This window comes from Acanthochromis polyacanthus, chromosome 9 (genome assembly GCF_021347895.1).
Source record: "Acanthochromis polyacanthus isolate Apoly-LR-REF ecotype Palm Island chromosome 9, KAUST_Apoly_ChrSc, whole genome shotgun sequence".
Taxonomy (NCBI): Eukaryota; Metazoa; Chordata; class Actinopteri; family Pomacentridae; genus Acanthochromis; species Acanthochromis polyacanthus.
Genome location: NC_067121.1, coordinates 34,736,429 through 34,756,959, shown reverse-complemented (window position 1 = coordinate 34,756,959; position 20,531 = coordinate 34,736,429). Strand labels below are relative to the sequence as shown.

The 20,531-nt window shown below is 40.5% G+C and overlaps 1 protein-coding gene across 3 annotated transcripts in view; it reads left to right on the top strand.

The window, feature by feature from the left end:
* Positions 1-19,487, top strand: part of slc6a9 (solute carrier family 6 member 9) — a 97,379-nt gene extending 77,892 nt beyond the window's left edge. For all 3 annotated transcript variants that reach the window (XM_022205108.2, XM_051953611.1, XM_022205107.2), the window contains 6 exons: positions 3,284-3,521; positions 5,432-5,566; positions 6,401-6,500; positions 7,967-8,067; positions 9,636-9,806; positions 13,220-19,487. In XM_022205108.2, the coding sequence (XP_022060800.1) occupies positions 3,284-3,521; positions 5,432-5,566; positions 6,401-6,500; positions 7,967-8,067; positions 9,636-9,806; positions 13,220-13,468 (994 nt within the window). In that variant the 3' untranslated portion in view covers positions 13,469-19,487. The remainder of the gene's footprint in view (positions 1-3,283; positions 3,522-5,431; positions 5,567-6,400; positions 6,501-7,966; positions 8,068-9,635; positions 9,807-13,219) is intronic.
* Positions 19,488-20,531: the final 1,044 nt, after the last annotated feature.

Genomic DNA, 20,531 nt, shown 5'->3' with positions numbered 1-20,531 from the left:
CAAACTATACTTTAAAGTATTAGCTTGTTAAGGCGTGAAGCATCGACTTTCTGATAATACTCTTTCTCAGCCCAAACCTCTCCTGCATTGACTGAGGCTCTCATTTCTACAGCATGCTGCAGTGCTGTATCGCTTGTTGTTTGCATTGATCCAAGTTCAAAAAGACTGCTCAACTGTCCTGCTACTGTGCATCCTTTAATTAGCATCATTCATTTATGGTGCATATTGAACTTGTGCACGACAGCCGCTGGGCTCAAAGTGTCCTGGACACCGATATTTTAACACTTCAGAAGACATGAATTGAATATGAACATCTAATCAACTAAGTGTTCAGTATGCTGATTAAATTCAAAAGGAGGATTGTTTTGGTCGCAAATATTGCAACAGCATGAGCATCAGTTAATTCCTAACTTTATGTTGTGGATGCTGTCATGTCAGACACTCTTGATGGTGTTTTCCAATGTACTGTCTTAAGCTGGCAACTGTGTCTACAGATTGGAAATTTGCAGGTGTTGTACCTTACTGGCTTCACTGAAAACACTTTAACCCGGCCGAACACCTAAAGACACTTCTCGTGCTGTGTTTGTTTTAGCCCAGCTGTACCATCTACAACTTAACAGGGGGTGGCACATCATTATGTTAACTCTACTTACTTCAATCACCCTCCAAAACCTGATTGATATACTTAGCTTTTCACCTTTATCTCCAAAGTTGCAATATTTCTGTACATTTATGGGTCTTTTCATGTGTGTGTGTGTGTGTGTGTGTGTGTGTGTGTGTGTGTGTGTGTGTGTGTGTGTGTGTGTGTCTGTTTGTGTTGTTTTTTTAGAAATACCTCAGCTAGAGCATAGCATATTGTGTTTAAATGTTCTAGCTGGCTAACTTACTACTACCTTCTCACCTCTCACTGCTCTCAGCCTCATTCACTTGTATTTATTACCTCTACAGAGAACAGCTACACAAATCACTCTATAGGAGCTCAAAGTATGTAGACCCTTTTAGCTCTCTGTGGTACCTTATTGTTTGTTTGCTTTTGGGATCTAAAGGAGCGTTAAGACCCATAAATGGCTAAATTATCAGATTTAATATGCTAATAGATGGACATTTTCTTAAAATGCACTTCCCTACTGCCTTATGTTTGAAGCTGAAGCAAGGAGGCCTTTAGCTAAACGCTGAAGGGAAACAAGTAGCCTGTCTCTCTCTGAAAGTACTAAAATTGTCCTAACCTAGTCTGTAAAGCTCCCAAATAAAAATATGAATGCTAATAAAAACTGGGAGACAATGGGAAACAGCAGCTTCATCTCACAGGCAGAAGGTCCTGGATATGAACCTGCTGGTCATCTGGAGCCCGTCTGTTCCACTAGCACTTGTGTGGTTTTTCCACTTCCTCCCTCAGTCTAAAGACGTCCATGTTAGTTTAATTGGTGATTCTAAATCGGCCATGGATGTGAGAGTGCGTGTGCATGGTTGTCTTCCTTTGTTGTGATGTCAATCCTATTTATTGACGGCTATATCAATTTAGCCTCCAACACCCCCAAAGCCTTCCACTGGATATAATGGTGTAGCATGTAGATGGAGGGATGAATCTTGTAAGCTGTGGGATTGTGCAGTGAAAATCTGATGTTTGGAAGCCCTCCTAGTGAACATCAGAGGCTCTGAAAGACATATTTATTACCTGGGCAGCTGCTTCTCCCTGCTTCTAGCATTTGTGACTAATCAAGCTAATGGATTGCCAGCTGTGTTATATTCATGGTTAGAAAAAGCAGATAATAAGCCAAAACTGTGAGGTGAAACTTGAACAAGAAAGGGAACACAATTGTGAAATGTTTTATGTGGTTGTGTTTTCCAAATTGTTGCTACTGTGGTAAGAGTCTGTAGAGCGTGAGCACACTGATGGCATTCTCAATGACTAACATCCTTAAGATGTCATTGAGGACACAAAGAAAGGTGAACGAGTGATGGAGAAAGTGAGAGAAGCAGGGCCAACTTCAAGGCTATAGAACTTAAAAGAGAAGGGGGAGAAGGTGAGATAAGGTTGGACAGAAGGAGCCACAGAGATAATGTGTTTTTGGACGTATGTTAAGAGGGTGATGGAGCGAGCAAGAAACCAAGGAGAAGGTTAAGATGAGGAAAGAGACACAGAAGGAGATAAAGTGCCATTTATTCGTACTTGTCCACACATGCTGACAGAGTGACAGCGTCAGTGGAGTTTGGAGGGGGCAAGGGGAAAGGCTGAAGATATAATTTGTTCCTCATCCAGGAGCTTGAGGTTGTCCTATCTGTGCAGACAGCTGCACGGCGACCCTAATCAGCTTGTGTTCTGCAGCTCTGTCCCTGTGGAGACACTCTCTGCTCTGCTGTAACACCTCCGATTGGTGCACATGCAAAAGTGCCAGAGTGTCAGAGAGAGCAGGAGCCTCATGAGTAACAGACTGGCATCAAAGTCATCAAAGACATCCTCTGTGATAAACCTAACAGGAAATGTGAGGAAACAAAGCACTGTGTAACCGCACAATTCCCTTGTTAAACCCGAACAAAGTCCAAGTCTGAGTCAGAACGAGTAAAGATGAAAAGAGGTTCTGTGGGCATCTTCCAGCAGTCTGCAGCTGAAACCAGTCGTTTGTCAGAATGAAGACAGCAAGAGCACAAAATGTGAAGAAATGGCACACATTTCAGCATTGAACATTTAGAATCAGAGAAAGTAAACTTAGCTCAAAATTAGAGATCATAAACTCAGTCTGTTTTCTCTGATTCTTGCAGTAAGAAACTATAAACGTTGGTCTTATACTAGGAAATCTATTTTCTACATTTCATTTTCTACTTTATGGAATGCTGGCAAGCACAGCTTGTGTATTTTCTGAGTCCAAACGAACTGTAGCTTTATCTGTGATTCCAAATCACATTAGTACTGTAAATAGAAAAGGCGTTTCTTCCATTTTGTCTGGCATTGAGACAAATAAATCTTGCTGACTTTAATAATATGCTCAGCATTTAGTTCATAGAGTTACAGACTGCAGATAAGTGGAGCCATAGTCAAACAAATTTTATTACATTTTGTTGTTGGTATGAGTGGTGAATTGATACCAAAGCTAGGGTCACCTCACTAGTTCATAGATTTAAAAACTGTCCTGTCATTTTACATGCATGCAGTTAAGTTTAGAAGTAAACAAACATGATTACTTTTTAGTGATATATTTGGTTTGATAGTGCAAATGTATCACATTTTCTTTTACAGCAGTTTAATGAATCTGCATCATGTTTTTCTTCCCTTTTCTACATACAGAGACAGCATCATCATCAGTATAACCAACTGTGCGACCAGCGTCTATGCCGGTTTTGTCATTTTCTCCATCCTGGGCTTCATGGCGCATCACCTGAACGTCCCCGTGTCTGAGGTGGCTGACCACGGCCCTGGACTGGCCTTCGTGGCCTACCCAGAAGCCCTCACTCTGCTCCCCATCTCACCACTCTGGTCGCTGCTTTTCTTCTTCATGCTCATCCTTCTGGGACTGGGGACTCAGGTAACTGTTTTCACTTTCTGTGAATGGGTCTCCATGCTGTGCAGCAACAGCAAAATCAGGAATTTTCAGTGCAGTCTGAAAGATTGCCAAACAGCAAAGAGGTAGAAAAAGAATTAGAAAACATCCATCTATTATCTATACGCCGCTTATTCCTCATTAGGGTCACAGGTGGGGTCGAGAGTCGATCCCAGCTGACTTCACAGAGCTACACAGGGAGACATACAAACACTCTCACATTCACACCTACGGACAGTTTAGAATCACCAGTTAACCTGAGCAGGTTGTTGTACTGTAGGAGGCAGCTGGAGTACCTGGAGAAAACCCGCGCATGCACAGGGAGAACATGCAAACTCAATGCAGAAAGATCCCAGGCCGGGATGCGAACCGGGCTACAAGGCGACAGTGCTAACCACGGAACCACTGTGCAGCCCTGTTAAAACATAAACAATGCAAATTAAATCTCTGATCTGAAATATGGGAGGTCATTTACAGTTGAATTTTTACTTTACAAATTAATGGACATGAATGATTCACACAGAATGAGCATTACAGAATTTACTACTCATCCACTTTGTAACAGTGGAGGTGTTCAGGGATGCCTCATTTAAGTTCTCTGATCCACAGCTTTTAAGCAATACTTATCATATTACCCCAAGCTTAACAGTCACTCCATATCACTGAAATCAACTCACTCTGTTTGACATTCTTGATAAAGTCTAAACAGTCGACATATCAGCAAACGTAATTCACTACTCATGGAAAGCATACACCTACCACTGCACCAAGGGCCTCATTTCTGTTCTTAGTGTATCATCATACCACAATCCTGATTAGAAGCATACTCTGTTAGTCCAAGACACATCGATCCACTTCTAATGGCATCTTCACATAAGGTTAGGGGTGGGAAAAGCTGCATTGTTTTTCTATTTGTTTTCCAAGCCTGACATGAAAGACAGTTTATTTTAGATTTCAACAGTTTTGAAAGAATTAAAAAATATATTCTAACTAGAGGTCTCCAGGTAATACTTGTCCCGTGTGAATAGTGTTTATGTCTATACATTGTAGACGAGCTACATACATTGTTTGTGACTTGAGAGTTGTAAGATTCCACTTGATTTCCAGTTCACATTCCCGCTTTTAAGCCTTACACAGGTTTTTATGAAAAATAATGAACAAAGGTGCCTTGAAACTAATCTCGAGTAGAGTTGATCCCACCTCCATGCTGATGCTGTAAATATTCCAAGTAATCTCTGAATGAGACCGGATTTTACCTGTGCACTTCAAGAAGTCAGGATTAGATCTAATCTGGATCTGCAGATGTTTGCAGTGTGGAAGGTCAAAGCGCTATGCAACATTTTTACACTGATACTGGTCATCTTCTGGGTTTTCCTCTAGCGCCACCATGAGGTTGACATTTGTAGCTTAGAGTAAAATGAATCACTGATTATTGGAGAGACTGCCACACAATGTTCATGCTAAAAAAGGATAGTAAACATATACCCAGGAAAACAACAACATGCAGGATAGTGATTGTTTTTAGCAAAGATTAGCATCACAGGACCATTTTTGCTGAGTTTTGCTTCTATTTTACACAGTATATATGTACTGATGAAACCTTCTGTGCAGTAAATAAATATATAAGGTGCAGTAAAGCATTTATATTTAATGTATTCTAGAATAAATATAACTATATTGTATATCTGAGGGTAAAAGAAGAACTATTTTCTTCTTAAAATATCAGACTTTGTGCTTTGAATGTTATTAGCCTCAGCTCATCATCGCTCAGCAGTAGAACGTTTAAACTACAGATTACCTCAGTCACATGTGTCAAGATTCCTCTTGGACTGTTCTCATTATGTCCAGTCTCATCCCTCATTGGAATTTTGAACCTTTCGTCCCTGTTCTCTTAGTTCTGTCTGCTGGAGACTCTGGTGACGGCCATCGTGGACGAGATCGGCACAGATTGGATCATCAGGAACAAGACTGTAGTCACATTGTCAGTAGCCATAGTTGGTTTCCTACTCGGAGTGCCGCTAACAACACGGGTAAGTCCCAGGCTGAATCCCAAACCGCCCCCTACACACTATCCCTACACACTACCCCTCCGTTTGCGCGTTCCCGCGGAGGGTCCTCCATATTAAGGGCCGTCCCAAACCGTGTAGTGCGGAGGGAGACTGGACTGTTCAGCCCTTAAATAGCGAGTCTGCATCGATGCTCACTCTGGACAACTTTTTCAGGAAGTGCAACGTCAAAAAGGAGGATGAAACAAACATATTGATGTGAGTTCCACATGCGTCCATTATTTCTCCCACGCCTTTTTCACACTGACAGAACATCACAAAAAGAGTGGTGTAAAAGATAAATCAAAAGAAACAAATCTTCTTCTCTGCTGACGTTTGATTTAATTGTGCACCCCCTGACACCTTAAAACTTGAACACAACTGACATAATTCATTTATTCATTCATTCATTTGTTGGATTTGAAATGCCAGATAATAGGATTGGAAAACATGTGAGTGAAAAAAAGTGGGATGCTTTCGTCTTCTGGAAGCAGCAGCGATCCTTGTTAGTTGCAACCTGTGCCACAGCGCTACAGCCATGACAGTAGGCGTCTTTGTGTTACCATGGCGATGACGTCTTCCGTTTTCCGGTGAGACGACAGGGCGTCCCATTCCTGACGATCGTATTTATACCCTCCCCCTTCAATAATAGGTGCCCTCCACAGCTGCGAGTGTGACTTCTTTTGGAGTGACACTCGGTAGTGGAGGGGGAGTGTGTAGGGGACGGTTTGGGATTCAGCCCCAGACACGTGCAGATCATGCCGTTGAACGCAGCCTGTTTTCAGCAGATGTTGACTTGTTTCCTGTTTTTGTGTGCAGGCAGGAATCTATTGGCTGTTACTGATGGACAACTACGCCGCTAGTTTCTCTTTGGTCATCATCTCCTGCATCATGTGCATCTGCATCATGTATATTTATGGTAAGAAATAGACATGTGTGTTGTAAAACTGCGTATTTCTTTCAAAAGACAGTTTGTGGGTTTATTTCTGGCTGGGTGATCTACTTTTCTTATCTTATCAACATAATGTTTCCTCTGAGAGATTCGGCAGTCAGCAAAACATCAGTGGTAAATATCAGCCTGTCTGAGAGAAGCAAGGATAAAATAACAGCTGCAGACGTGTAAAGAACACATAATAAGGTCATTAAAGGAGGAGTTTTACTTATCTTGTCAGTGCTTTATTTTTTTTTTTACAATTGTTTCATGAAAGGTTCACCTTCTTTGAATTAGAAGAATGTGAGCTTCATTGTTAGCTCACCATTGTACGACCACTTTGAATAATCATGCAAAGGAAATTTCATTATACAAGAGGCAGAAGTACTCATTTTCTCTGTCAAAGGCAGACTGAATAGGCCAAGAAATCTGATTTGTGCAGCTCTGAATGTTACCTGAGGGTTATTGTCCCATGCTGTTCACATCCGCCTGCTCCTTGGGAGTGCTGCGGGCAATTAGCTTTTAGATGATCAGTCTGCTCAATGAAAGGAATTTGTGTTCCAGTATGATATTATTACTGATTCTGATTCTGATTAACTAAGGGGGTTCCCATAAGATCTAATATGTGCCTGTGCACATATTATACTGTACTTCACATCATATACATTTCATAACCCCCAGATTTTCCTTTGAAAATATTTAAACTGCACCCCCAGGTGTGATAATGAAGAAAAAAGATGCGACAAGTGCATGCGTGAGTGCACATTGAAAATCTGTCACATTTCCATGTAGACCTGGAAGTAATTAGAAAGTTTGAGGATTAAGAAGCATTTAAAATACAAGTCATCCTGACATTTAAAATGAAGGATTGTGAGCGTGTTTTGCACCTCCAGAGTTGGACACTTGCAATCAATTGACTCCATACTGACCAAGGAGAAGTACCACTCCATCTGGTTTGCATCCTTATGGAGAAGAATTCTTACTGCAGCAGAATAATAAGTCCGAAAACACCTCAAAGTTTTGACTTACAGACCAAAGAAGACCAGGGTGAGCTGGACTTCCCTCCGCAGTCTCACTGAACGTTTACAGACAACGTAAGACTGAGAAAATCCTGACATCACAACAAGTTCTTTGGAACATTGTCAGATCATGCTGGGATAACAGGTTTTGAAGAAACGTATTGAGTCTGTCGCAGCTTGAGTGCTGCTGGTAGTAAAGCAAAATGGAGGGCAAAGCAATACAAAATCATTCTGAAATTCATGAACTTTGCAGTCAAATTCTTAACCTAGTCATCTGTAATCTAAAAGTTTGGATTAAGTTTGAAAAAAAAAAAGTAAAATTAGGCATCTTCTCTTGTGGTCTCAGAATGTTGGATCTCTGTACAGATCAAAAAGTGTAAAGAAAAGAAAGCAATCAAACCTCAGTGTGGATTGTAACTTTTCGTTCCTTTGCAGGTCACAGGAACTACTTCAAAGATGTTGAGATGATGTTGGGCTTTCCTCCTCCTCTTTTCTTCAAAGTGTGCTGGAGATTCATCTCCCCGGTCATTATCTCTGTAAGTGAACACACACATTCACCCGTTGAACTACAATTCTACAATTCTACAGTTTCATTTAGCAGACGCTTTTGTCCAAAGCGACGTACAACACAAGCAAGAATTCAGACATAAGGAAAAACCTGTAGTAAGTGCAAAAAGTGCTTCAAGTGTGATTGGTCAAAGGTGTTGCCATCAAGTTGCAGAAGAATTGCTACCCCCCCCACCCGTCCCCCGACCCCCCACCCCCCCTTTTTTTTGTTTGTTTTTTGTTTTGTTTGTTTTTCAACTTTGGCAGTGCTAAATAAGTGCTGGGTTTTGGACCACCTGACTTATTCTACCCCTAAGGTGGAGTCAGATTAAGTGCCTAGGTGTTCTCTGAACAATTGAGTCTTCAATTGAACTTGAATTGAATTGAACTGAGACCAACCATGGTGATTGAATCTGCCACCAAAATTCAACATAGAAACACTTCAAACAAATGTTATTATTCGGCATTCTGAAGGATGTTAAGTGGAGGGTTCTCAACTTTCCTGTGTTGCTGACACATTGTTCAGGACCTGACCTACATTTGTGCTGCCATCAGTGCTAATCTGTTTGGCTGCTTTGGCTTTGTTTCCTGCATAAACCTCCAAAAGCAAATCTTTCTGACTGGGAAATGGACACATGCAGCTGCTATCAATGGTATTTCCCAAGCAGGGCGTATTAGTCCACTAAGCTGCTGAGCCAACCAAGAAATTCATTGTTGTGGATTACTGGTCAGATTTCAGGCACTTTTGTTCCACTTTTCTTTCACTACACAGACTAATGCGCTGCCCTCCAGGGCCTCTGCTGGAACTGTGACTAAACTCTCTGCTGTTGGACTGGGAGGATTTATGATCCTAATTATCTGCAACTTCTAAATAAAAATGATCTGGTGGGATGCTGTCAATGATGATTTCACCTGTACCGACTTATTTCTGTTGCTTATTAGTGTGTGTTTTACCTGTTGCTGATTAAAACACACCGGACTTTACTTTTTCCTCTTTATGCACATGTATACATAATAGAATAAAAATATATGAACAAGTAAGGCAGAAGATAATGGACATGTACGTCAGGGAATGTATTATAGATTAGCTGCAGTAGCGGGTTGTTCCACCAGGTGGAGCCTCTTACTGTTTGATCTGCTTAATCCGGTAGCAATTTGAGGAGGAAGTCACTCAGGCTATGGGCAATTCATGTTGGAACAGTGATGGCATATAGTTAGCTACTGGCCACCATGACAAAGACGTATGTGATCGTTAATGACCTCGAACCAAGGCTAACTTTCTTAAGATGTGTTTCAATTCATTAAGATAGTGTTTATAACAGTAATTATCTGATGTAACCTAGCCGTTTTACCACAAATGTTGTATCTGTGGTCAAGTTAAAACGTTAGCCCATAAGATATTGTCCACTGCACCTCATTCACATCAATGATTAATCGATTATTGATTCATAACGGTGCTATCAGTTAGGAAAATTGTTTGTGTCACTATAGTGTGTATATGTAAGAGATGAAAGCATGAACTTAACTGTCATTAACTGTCACTCTTGTGTTCTTGTAGTTCATCCTGATCTTCACGGTGATCCAGTACAAGCCCATCACTTACAACGACTACGTGTATCCCGGCTGGTCCTTGGCTATTGGCTTTGCCATGGCTCTGTCCTCAGTGGTCTGCATACCGGTCTACGCCCTCTACAAGATCTCCAGGTCCCCAGGAGCCACCTTTAGAGAGGTACAACACTTCAAAGTTCTCTCTCCAGTGAGGCTAGGCTTCTGTAGTGTGTTTCTGTTCTTAAAAACAGCCGATATAGACAGCAAGGGCTGTTTTGCCACAGCAATGCACAAAACTACAGTTAAAAAGACTAAACATTGCCCTGAGGAATGCTTAAACACATTAAAATAAGGCCAGAATGTAAAAACGTTAATTGTTGGCACCCGAGAGTTGCACTTGAAATTAAGTTAATCAGAGCTTTAACATCAACTGAATAACTGAACAGCTCTGAAGTGTCTGAAGTGTGTATCAGCTGGAGTGTATTTGCTGAAGGCAGATAAAATGTGTTTCAAGTCGAAACCCTTCAGATGATTGAATTGCCAGTTTGTACTGCTGTGTGTAAGTTCTGAAAGCAGTTGAACTGTCGGCTGATGTCTAAACCACGAGAAACTTTTAAATATCATTTCAAGTATTTTGGATTCTTTCAAATAAGTTGGAATCGTTAAAAAAAAATAAAATAAACAGTTGTTAGTGTCAACTGATGCTCGGAGCACTTCAACTTCCAAATGAAATGTAAGGGTCCTATTGTGGACTCTCAAAACCGGTTATTGAAGGGATAGTTAGTTTTTATTTTGTGAAGTGGGGTTGTCTGCTGTGCTTACCCACAGTCAGTGTATTACCAGCCATAGATGACAGTCAGCATGCCATAAGTTTGAAGAAGCTGAAAGGAGGACCAGCAGCTAAGAAGTAAAGCAGTGTAGTACTGTGAGCTGCAGCAAAAAAGTATTTCAACCTCCTGCAAAAAGGCCAGCTAAAAACATCAGTATCACTTCAAGTGTACACTAAATTTTGGATATTGTTTCTGTCATACAGCCAACAGGAATGTTAAGCTTTATTGGGGGTGGGGCTGTCTTCACAGTCACCAGACTCCATTATCTAAAATACAAATTTTACCTCAGAAACACAGGAGTTTGAGGTCTGTAATTGTGTCACTTTGGTGTTTTATCATGTTAGTTTAGATCCAAATAAACATGCTAAAACACCAAAGTAACACAATCACACAAACAGAAACTAACCTGTGAAGGCAGCGGTAGATCAGCCACTCTTGTTTTATGCAAAGTAAAATTATTGTTTTTGTCAATGGAGTCTGGTGGCTCCAAAGGGAACATCGATCAATATAGTTGCTGTCCAACGATAAGGCAAAGAAGGTTCAAAGAAATTAAGCAAATCACAATTACACACGTGGACAAAATTGTTGGTACCCCTCAGTTAAAGAAGGAAAAACCCTCAATTCTCACTGAAATCACTTGAAACTCACAAAAGTAACAATAAATAAAAAATTATTGAAAATTAAATAATCAAAAACAGCCATTACTTTTGAATTGTTGATTAACATAATTATTTAAAATAACAAACTAATGAAACAGGCCTGGACAAAAATGATGGTACCTCTATAAAAGATTGAAAACTATTTGACCAGAGTGACATGATTAACTCAGGTGTGTCATTTAATTGACATCACGGGTGTTTCCAAACTCATAATCAGTCAGTCTGCCTATTTAAAGGGAGACAAGTAGTCACCCTGCTGTTTGGTGAAAAGGTGTGTACCACACTGAACATGGACAACAGAAAGCGAAGGAGAGAATTGTCCCAGGACATCCGAAAAAAAATTATAGACAAACATCTTAAAGGTAAAGGCTATAAGACCATCTCTAAACAGCTTGAAGTTCCTGTGACAACAGTGGCTCATATTATTCAGAAGTTCAAGACCCACGGGACAGTAGCCAACCTCCCTGGACGTGGCCGCAAGAGGAAAATTGATGACAAATTGAAGAGACGGATCGTTGGAATTGTATCCAAAGAGCCCAGAGCAACCTCCAAAGAAATTAAAGGTGAACTCCAAGGCCAAGGTACATCAGTGTCAGATCGCACCATTCGTCGTTGTTTGAGCCAAAGTGGACTTCATGGGAGACGACCAAGGAGGACACCACTGCTGAAAAAAACTCATAAAAAAGCGAGACTGGAATTTGCAAAAATGCATGTTGACAAGCCACAAAGCTTCTGGGAGAATGTCCTTTGGACAGATGAGACCAAACTGGAGCTTTTTGGTAAGGCACATCAACTCTATGTTCGTAGACTCAAAAACCAAGCATACGAAGAAAAGAACACTGTCCCTACGGTGAAACATGGAGGAGACTCAGTAATGTTTTGGGGCTGCTTTGCTGCATCTGGCACAGGGTGTCTTGAAAGTGTGCAAGGTACGATGAAATCTGAAGACTATCAAGGCATTCTGGAGAGAAATGTGCTGCCTAGTGTCAGAAAGCTTGGTCTCAGTCGCAGGTCATGGGTCTTCCAACAGGACAACGATCCAAAACACACAGCCAAAAACACCCAAGAATGGCTGAGAGAAAAGCGTTGGACTATTCTAAAGTGGCCTTCTATGAGCCCAGATCTGAATCCCATTGAACATATGTGGAAGGAGCTGAAACATGCCATTTGGAGAAGACACCCATCAAACCTGAGACAACTGGAGCTGTTTGCTCATGAGGAGTGGGCCAAAATACCTGTTGACAGCTGCAGAACGCTCATTGACAAATACAGAAATCGTTTAATTGCAGTGATTGCCTCAAAAGGTTGTGCAACAAAATATTAAGTTATGGGTACCATCATTTTTGTCCAGCCCTATTTCATTAGTTTGTTTTTTTAAATAATTATGTTAATCAACAATTCAAAAGTGATGGCTGATTTTGATTATTTAATTTTCAATAAATTTTTATTTATTGTTACTTTTGTGAGTTTCAAGTGATTTCAGTGAGAATTGTGGGTTTTTCCTTCTTTAACTGAGGGGTACCAACAATTTTGTCCACGTGTGTAAATGTGGTTGTAGTTGTTCTGAACATCCGCCCTAAAATATCATTTAAAATAGGAATAGCAGCTCACATTTTAGCTGATCATAGAAATTTAACTTAGTATTTTTTCCCTTTATATGATTTATGACTTAAGTTTGCATGTTATATAGTTATTTCTAGTTTTAGTAATGGTAAGAGGTGCAGGACTTTTTATTGCCATAAAATACACATCCACAGTGAGTAAAAATGTGACAGGAGGATAAAACAGTCAGAAAATGTTTGGGGCTCTGAGGGTTAAGATAACATGTAATATGAAGAATAAATAATGACAGCCGTTAAAATGTCAGAGGAGAGCATTTTAATCTAAGAAATTTAAGTGGAAGTGTCACAGTTGAAGTTTGTGCACAGTAAGTAGCTGAAGAAGCATTTCAAATGTCAGACGATGAATACATGTTTCATTTTGATTTGAAGCCTGTGCGAAGTGTTTTTCCCCCTCTGTTAGTCTATTTGTAACCATTTGGACGTGTTTAAATGATTCCTCCTAAAATTCCTGCTCTGTCTGATGTGTCCCTTTCCCTGTCTCAGCGGTTGAAGAACTCTTGCCGATCACATCCAAAGTGGGGTCCTGCCCTGCAGGAGCACCGGACAGGCCGCTACGCCCCCATGGCCTCTGAAGACACTGTGGAGGCTCGCCCCCTAAAGGAGAAGGAGGAGCTGAAGGAAGAGCAGAAGGAGGAAGAGAAGGAGAAGGAGAGGAAGGATGAGATCAGCCTCACCATCCAGGGAAGCAACGGCTCCACCAACACACACAACAACCCCAACCCCAGCGCATAGACAGCACCACGGTCTGTCAGCGCCACCGGGCATCGCCCCACCGTCTCCTCCTTCTCTTCCTCCCTTTTCCTCCCTTCTGCTCCATCCTCACCCCACTTTCCCACAGTCCTCTGTGGGGGAGATCCCATTCGCTGGAGACCTTTACATATTGTAAGGGCTTATTATATCTATCCTAACCTCTTCTATCTATCTGTGTGTTGTCTCTAGATAAATGAAGAAAAAAACACGAAAGGAAAGAAAAATTGGGTCGTCATCCAAAAGATATGTGTGTATGTTAGTGTGTGTGGGTGGGTGGGTGGGTTGTTAATTTGTTCCACATAATTTAATAATGCAGTTTGTTTTTTCCTTTCATTTTTTGTAAAACTTGTATATGTCATCTTCATATGCAGTTAGAGGTCCAGTAGATTGTGAAGCTGCATGTGTTTGTTTTGTGCATGCAGCAGCATAGAGACACACACTGTTCTCCTTTATTCTGTTAGCTGGTTCTGTTTGAGATGGGCGACTTAGTAGCGGCAGTGATCTGACAGCTGGAGACTTGTAGTGGTGCTGTAACATAGAAGAGGAGGGTAAACTGTGCCTGTACCGGCCATTTACAGTCTGATGAGGCTACGAAATGGAATTATGCTCTATTCTGTGGCCAGAAAAAGAGGCGGACACACTCATTCACACTCATACACTCTGTATATTTACAGCACACAGTGACCTCAACCATAGTTGATCTCAGCTTAAGACTAAGCCTGTTGTTTTTTTATGCTGCTTCTTCTTTACAAAAATGTTTTAAAAAAATTCTACAGAGCACAAATATTTAACAAACACCCGAGATGGCTACTGACACTTAGGGCTGATTTTCTGTGGAAATTGTCCTCCATTAGTAACTTTTTGTTCCACTAAAGCTGCTTAAACTCAGCAGAGAGACAGTGAACTGTACTGTAACTCTCTCTGCATCTACATTCACACACACACACACACGCACACACACACACACACACACAAAGCATATTTGTTTCAGACAGAGGATGTCCCAGTGCCCGTTTCTCAGGGTCCAAGTGAAGGTGAACTTTGCAGTTTCTCGCCTGTGGAAACTTTGTCTCGACCTGTTTAGATATTAGGGACTGAAACCACCTAACATTCCTCGCTGTTGAAAAAGCACCTACACACACACACACACACACACACACACACACACACACACACACACACACACACACACACACACACACACACACACACACACACACACAAAACAGGTGGATGCAACTACGTATTTAGAAGTGCCATCTCTTCTTAAGTCTTCCGGGCATTCTTTTCTGAGTGAAATGCATCTTGGGGATGTGATCTGTGAAGGAGAAGCTAGAAAAGGATCATACGTGTGTCGTAGTCGGTGTCTCTCGTGGGTCGTAGCAATCTGCCCCATTCAGGCATGTTACCAAAAACATTACCTACGTTACCTGCACATGTTTTTGGTAACATATGTATCTCAGAGACTGATCTGCTGTCAGCCTCTTACAGTCAGTGGAACCTTTAATGTATTTACAGACACTTGTTTTAAAGCTCTGAGCCAAGCTGTGCTGTAACCGACGGAGAGACAGAAAAGCAGAGAGATGCTGCTTGTTTCCAGAAGAAAAACAGAATAAAACTCTTCAATGTATTATGTAGTTTTAAATGTAGCTGCATAGTATCGTTCTCTCAGTAGAAGTCTCCTTTTTACCTCTCATTATTGTAAAGTAACGTAGTAAATAATATTAAAGACATCATATGTTTATTTTGTACAAAAAATAAAAACTAAAGAATCTTAATTAACCATGTTTACCATTCCTCATCTGTGACTTGATTTGTTGTTGTTTTTGTCGGAGGGCGCGATACAATAGAGAGGACTCTCTTTAGCATGCAGGGTTGGGTTTCCCAGGAGTGTCTTGTTGGAAAGCGTCCAGCACAGTGTTGTAGTAGTGAGGTGGCAGAGGTTTAGGGTGGTCTGAAGACAGAGCAAGCACATGGGCACACTCTGGTTTTCCCCTTCATCTAGACTGCTGTGTGAAACACCACAGCTCTTGTGTTTTTATCCTCAGATGCTCCGCCAGGTTGGTGGAGAGATGCACTTAGCTGCACAGGCAGGGGAGGTTTTGAGGGATTGCATCAGCTTTGGCTCATTTTGCACGGTATTGTGGTGTTTGTGAGCTGTCAAATTATCAGTTTGTACAGCCAGAGGGTCATGATGTCGGTGTGAGCATTGAACATATTAGCACAATACACAAAATCCCATAATATAGGCAGCATATTTATACATAGGGATGTTCTTCACTTCAAAATGAGAGTTTGATGAGAAGATTGATCGATCTTGCAGCCGCAGTTTAGCATAAAAACCGGAAACAGGTGGAAACAGCAAGTCCGGTTTTGTCCAAAAGGTGTTAAACTTGTCAGATGGAGAATGGTCTGACTGCATCTCATTACCATTCAGGCTTGTTTCTCTTTCTCATCACTCATCTTGGGCAGTGCTAAATAGGTGCATGGGTGCAAAATAGTGAGTCAGGGAATTATCTTTGGGCTAAATATGCCAGAATTTTCATTAAATGGCCAATTCACCACAAGAATCACTGTTTTAGTGCATGATCCAAGTTGTTTGCAAAACCTGCCATCTTCAGGATGTAATTTGTCAGCTTGGAGGTTGTTGTTGTCTTCTGTAATGAAAAGGACTGTAAAAATGGCAACAGACATGTAAAATTTGCACCAGAATTGGCAGACTTATACTTGAAGTCTAAATCTAGTGAGTCAGACTAGTACACAGGTAATTCCATCCACCCACAAGAATTTTGGAAGCTCACCGTTTTACTTGGTATATCCTCCTAATTTAATCTGCACAAAAAAACTGCCTGGTCTCAACCAAGTAACAGTCTTGCACATAATGCCTTTATCTTGGCAAATTATTGTTTGTTATCTTGTACAAATAAACATATCAGTTAATTAGGGAGTTGTTAAATTGCTGGTAGGTGAGTTTTGGACTGAACCAGGCTTGAGGTTTCACCCTGTTTCTCGTCTTTTAGCTTTGCTAAGCTACATGAATGCTATCTGTAGTTTTGTATTCAACAGAGACATGGGAATAGTAGCAATCCTCACATCTAACTCTCTGCTAGGTGGCAAAAAAGCCCTCGCCAAATGGTGACTGATTCTGCTCATATTTTCAAAATACCGAAGCACATGTTCCTTCTCGTCTCTCGCCACTACTCCCCGCAATCAGGTCTCCAGAGGATGGTGGTTTCCTAGCGCGACAGTGCAGTCACTCCAGTAATCCACAAGATGGAGTGATGCTAACACTCAGGGTAGTAAAGGCACAACAGAGGTGTAGCTGTGAATGAGAGGTCAGCGTTGAGCACAGGAGCTCAAACGTACTGAATCGTAGCGAGCACTCTGAAGCAAGCACACATTTATACCCAGACTTTTAACAGGCTTTTTTATGGAAATATGCTCCGGTTCTTCCCGTAGATGGTTGTTTTGGTTGGATCGGTGTTGATCCTCTGCTTCTGTTTTTTTCTTAAACCGTCCACGCCACATGTATTTGTAACAGTGTTGATTTTTTTACTAAAAGTACTTCAAAACCAGGTGCTGTCTGACACAATACATTCTCACCACCCTTTAATCTAAACATACTGTGTTGCTTTCTTTGAAACATGACGAAGTATCATTTCCTGAATGAGGTGAACTTAAGACTCTCAGTGTGTAATGGGACAGCTTGTAGCTCAGACCGCGTCCTGTTGGTGATTGCCTCTCTCGTGTGTTCATGTTGCTAGAAGTGAAGCTTAGCCACCATGCTACCGTGCTATCTCTCTCTATATCCCAACCTTCGCCATCTCTGCTGGCCCTGCATCTCTTCCTCCCATTGTACAGTAATGTAAAAACAAAATATATAATCGGACTGTGTGTGTTTGTTCCTCTTTGATTTTACTCTGGGGACAGGATCGGTGTGTTTCTTTTGCAGGTCGGGGGAGGGTGGGGTATTGGTTGATTTTTTTTGTTTGTTTTTTGATTTGTCATTTTTCTCGTAGCGTAATGTAGATGACGTCAGGTGTACTGTGTATTCTGTGTGTAGTGGATTAGCTCTTATTGCCGAGCCTGCATGTAGAGCAGGTGTAGTGTCTGTATTGATGTCCATGTATTTCTAATCTATCAGCACTAGCCGAGTCCTATTCTGCTAATAATATACAGTCTTTTAATCTGTTCAACTTCAGCGGCCCGCATTCGGGCCGTTTTGAGATGTGCAAAAGTATTTTGCTTAATTGACCGAAGCTGCAAACTCGATGATAGAAACATTATACACCCATGGAAAGCTTAGATTCTCATGAATCCGCTGGTATAAACCACTTCCAGATGTTATTACCACAATGGGTAATATAAACACATTTGTCCAACAACCAACAAATAACGTAAACAGCACAACTCACCTTTGAAGGCTCATAACTAGTCACAGATGAAAATATTCCACAAAAAACGGCCATAATCCAACCTTGGACATCCAGACAAAACAAGCCAGTAAAATATTTTGTCCAAAACATGTCTTGAAATCAGTAAATAATCCACAAATAGCTAGTTTTCGTGCACGTGCACCTCACGCTGCGCGTCCCATATTCCCTGTATTTCTCTTCATATTTTATATACAAATAAGATATTAGCAATCTTTTGTTCTGAAAATGGCCGCTGAATTGACTGCAGTATATAGGGTTCAGGAGACAAAAAAACTTTTGTACTAAAAGAAGAGAAAGGAAACTAAATATTTTATCTTCAGATTTTAATCATTGTTTATCCATGGTCGATGACACTACTTTTTTGTTTGTTTTTGAAGTTGTATTCAGAGGAAACTTGAGATAAAGCCAGCTGATATTAAAAGCATTGCCAAACAAAAAGCTTTGGATCGAAACTTGAACTACAAAAGAATGGTTAGTTTTTACTGTGAGCTCTGGTGTGGACAGTGGCTGCAGCTACATGACGATGCTTTTGTTCTTTGTTTTTTTGTTTTACAACAGTATTACATCGACTTCAAGCTATTTTCACACAGTGCAGTGCCACCAGTCATACATCACTGTTTACCGTTAATATCCTGTGGCCCTTTACCCGAGCAGTTTGGCTGTTTCTGTCTAGTTGTGTCAAAACAAAAAACAAAATCAAAACACCAAAATTACTCTGCAACCAGGAATGAATCAGCATCAGGAACTTACATCTTCATTCTCGTGCGTAACATCATTTTGTTAGAAAACATGATTTTATGTGAACATTTTAGGGAAATAATCTGGCATATGTACCAGACGAGAGTCCAGTGTTATTTTAAATCAATTCCTCTAGAAAGCACAACTGAGATGAATTCATAATTGCATGAATAATGCATTACAATACACCACCGCTTACCTTTACTGCACACCGTTTCGACTGTGCAGAAAGTCACTGATGTTGAAAACTAGTGAAGGTTTTGGACCATTTTTGTAAATGAACTCACAGCACAACTGCTTAACTGTAGTAAAAAAACAAAACTGTGATTTTATCTTGTTTCTGTGGTTCTCTGTAAATGACAGAACATTACCTCTTGAATTTCTTACTACTGCTCATATAAGCATAATCTCATTGCAGCACTTTAAAGAAATCATTAGTTTTTTTTATAAGCAACAGGAAATATATATATCTATATCTATAAATAATTAGAATAATAATTCACACTTCCATATTGAAAATATAAAAGCACGTAAAGAAAATAATGTCTTTTTCAGTGGTCTGGCTGAAAGAAATTGCTGTGTTGTTGCTATGCCAGTGTGAACTGTTGAACAAAGGAGAAGTGGAAAAAGGAAAAGCACAAGTGAGAAAAGAGAACACAGTTCTTCTGGTACCTTCTATCATATCTATCTGTCTATCTATCTAACCATGTCTGTTCTTGTTCTTCAACCTTTAGGGCCAAAATCCATTGAAATGTCTTAGTCCTGTCAGCTGTATATCGTAAACTGTTGAATTACAAAATGGTAAATAAAATCTATTTTAAAGATCAGTTCCTGTGTTTTATGTCCACATTTCATTCCATATTTATCATAAATGTTTTTTTGATGGCTGATTTATTCTACATGTCTTGGTTTTCAAAAAGTTTGATTAAATTCAGGTTTATTTATGTAGCGCAAATTCACAACATGTGTCATCTCACAGCACTTAACATAGTAAAGTGCAGACCTTATGAATTTTAAACAGAGAGCAGACAGCCCAAGAATCCAAAGTTGTCTTTGGATTCTCTACAAGCAAGCGATGGTGAGAAAGAACCAAAACAAAACAAAACAAAAAAACAACTTAAAATAACTGTTAAAAGTAACTGTCATAAAATAAGATTTAAAATAATTTAAAATACTTTAATCAAAAGCAGCTGAGAACAGGTACGTCTTAAGAATGGATTTAAATGTGCTGAGAGTTTCAGCTGATCTACAGTTTTCTGGGAGTTTGTTCCATATATATATGGGACATAGAAGCTGAATGCAGCTTTGGTTTTTACTCTAGGAACTACTAGAAGACCTGATCCAGATGACCTGAGCGGTCTGGGTGGTTCATACTGAGTCAGGAGGTCCCTGATGTATTTTGGTCCTAGACCATTTAAAGCTTTGTAGACCAGCAGCAGGACTTTAAAATCTACCCTCTGACTGACAGGAAGCCAGTGTAAGGACTTTAAAACTGGAGTGATATGATTTCTTTTCTTGGTTTTAGTGAGGAATCGGGCAGCAGAGTTTTGAATCTGCTGCAGTTGTTTGAGTGTTTTTTTAGGTAGACCTGTAAAGATGCTGTTACAGTAATCAAGCCGACTGAAAATAAATGCATGGACTAGCTTTTCCAGGTCCTGCTGAGACATCAGACCCTTTAATTCTTGAGATATTTTTTAAGTGATAGTAAGCTGACTTTGTAACTGCTTTAATGTGTTTTCCAAAACTGAGTTCTGAGTCCATCACCACACCCAGATTTCTGGCCTGGTCTACAGTTTTTAACTGTAGAGACTGAAGCTCTAGGCTCACCTTTAATGGCCCTTCCTTGGCTCCAAAAACCATTACCTCAGTTT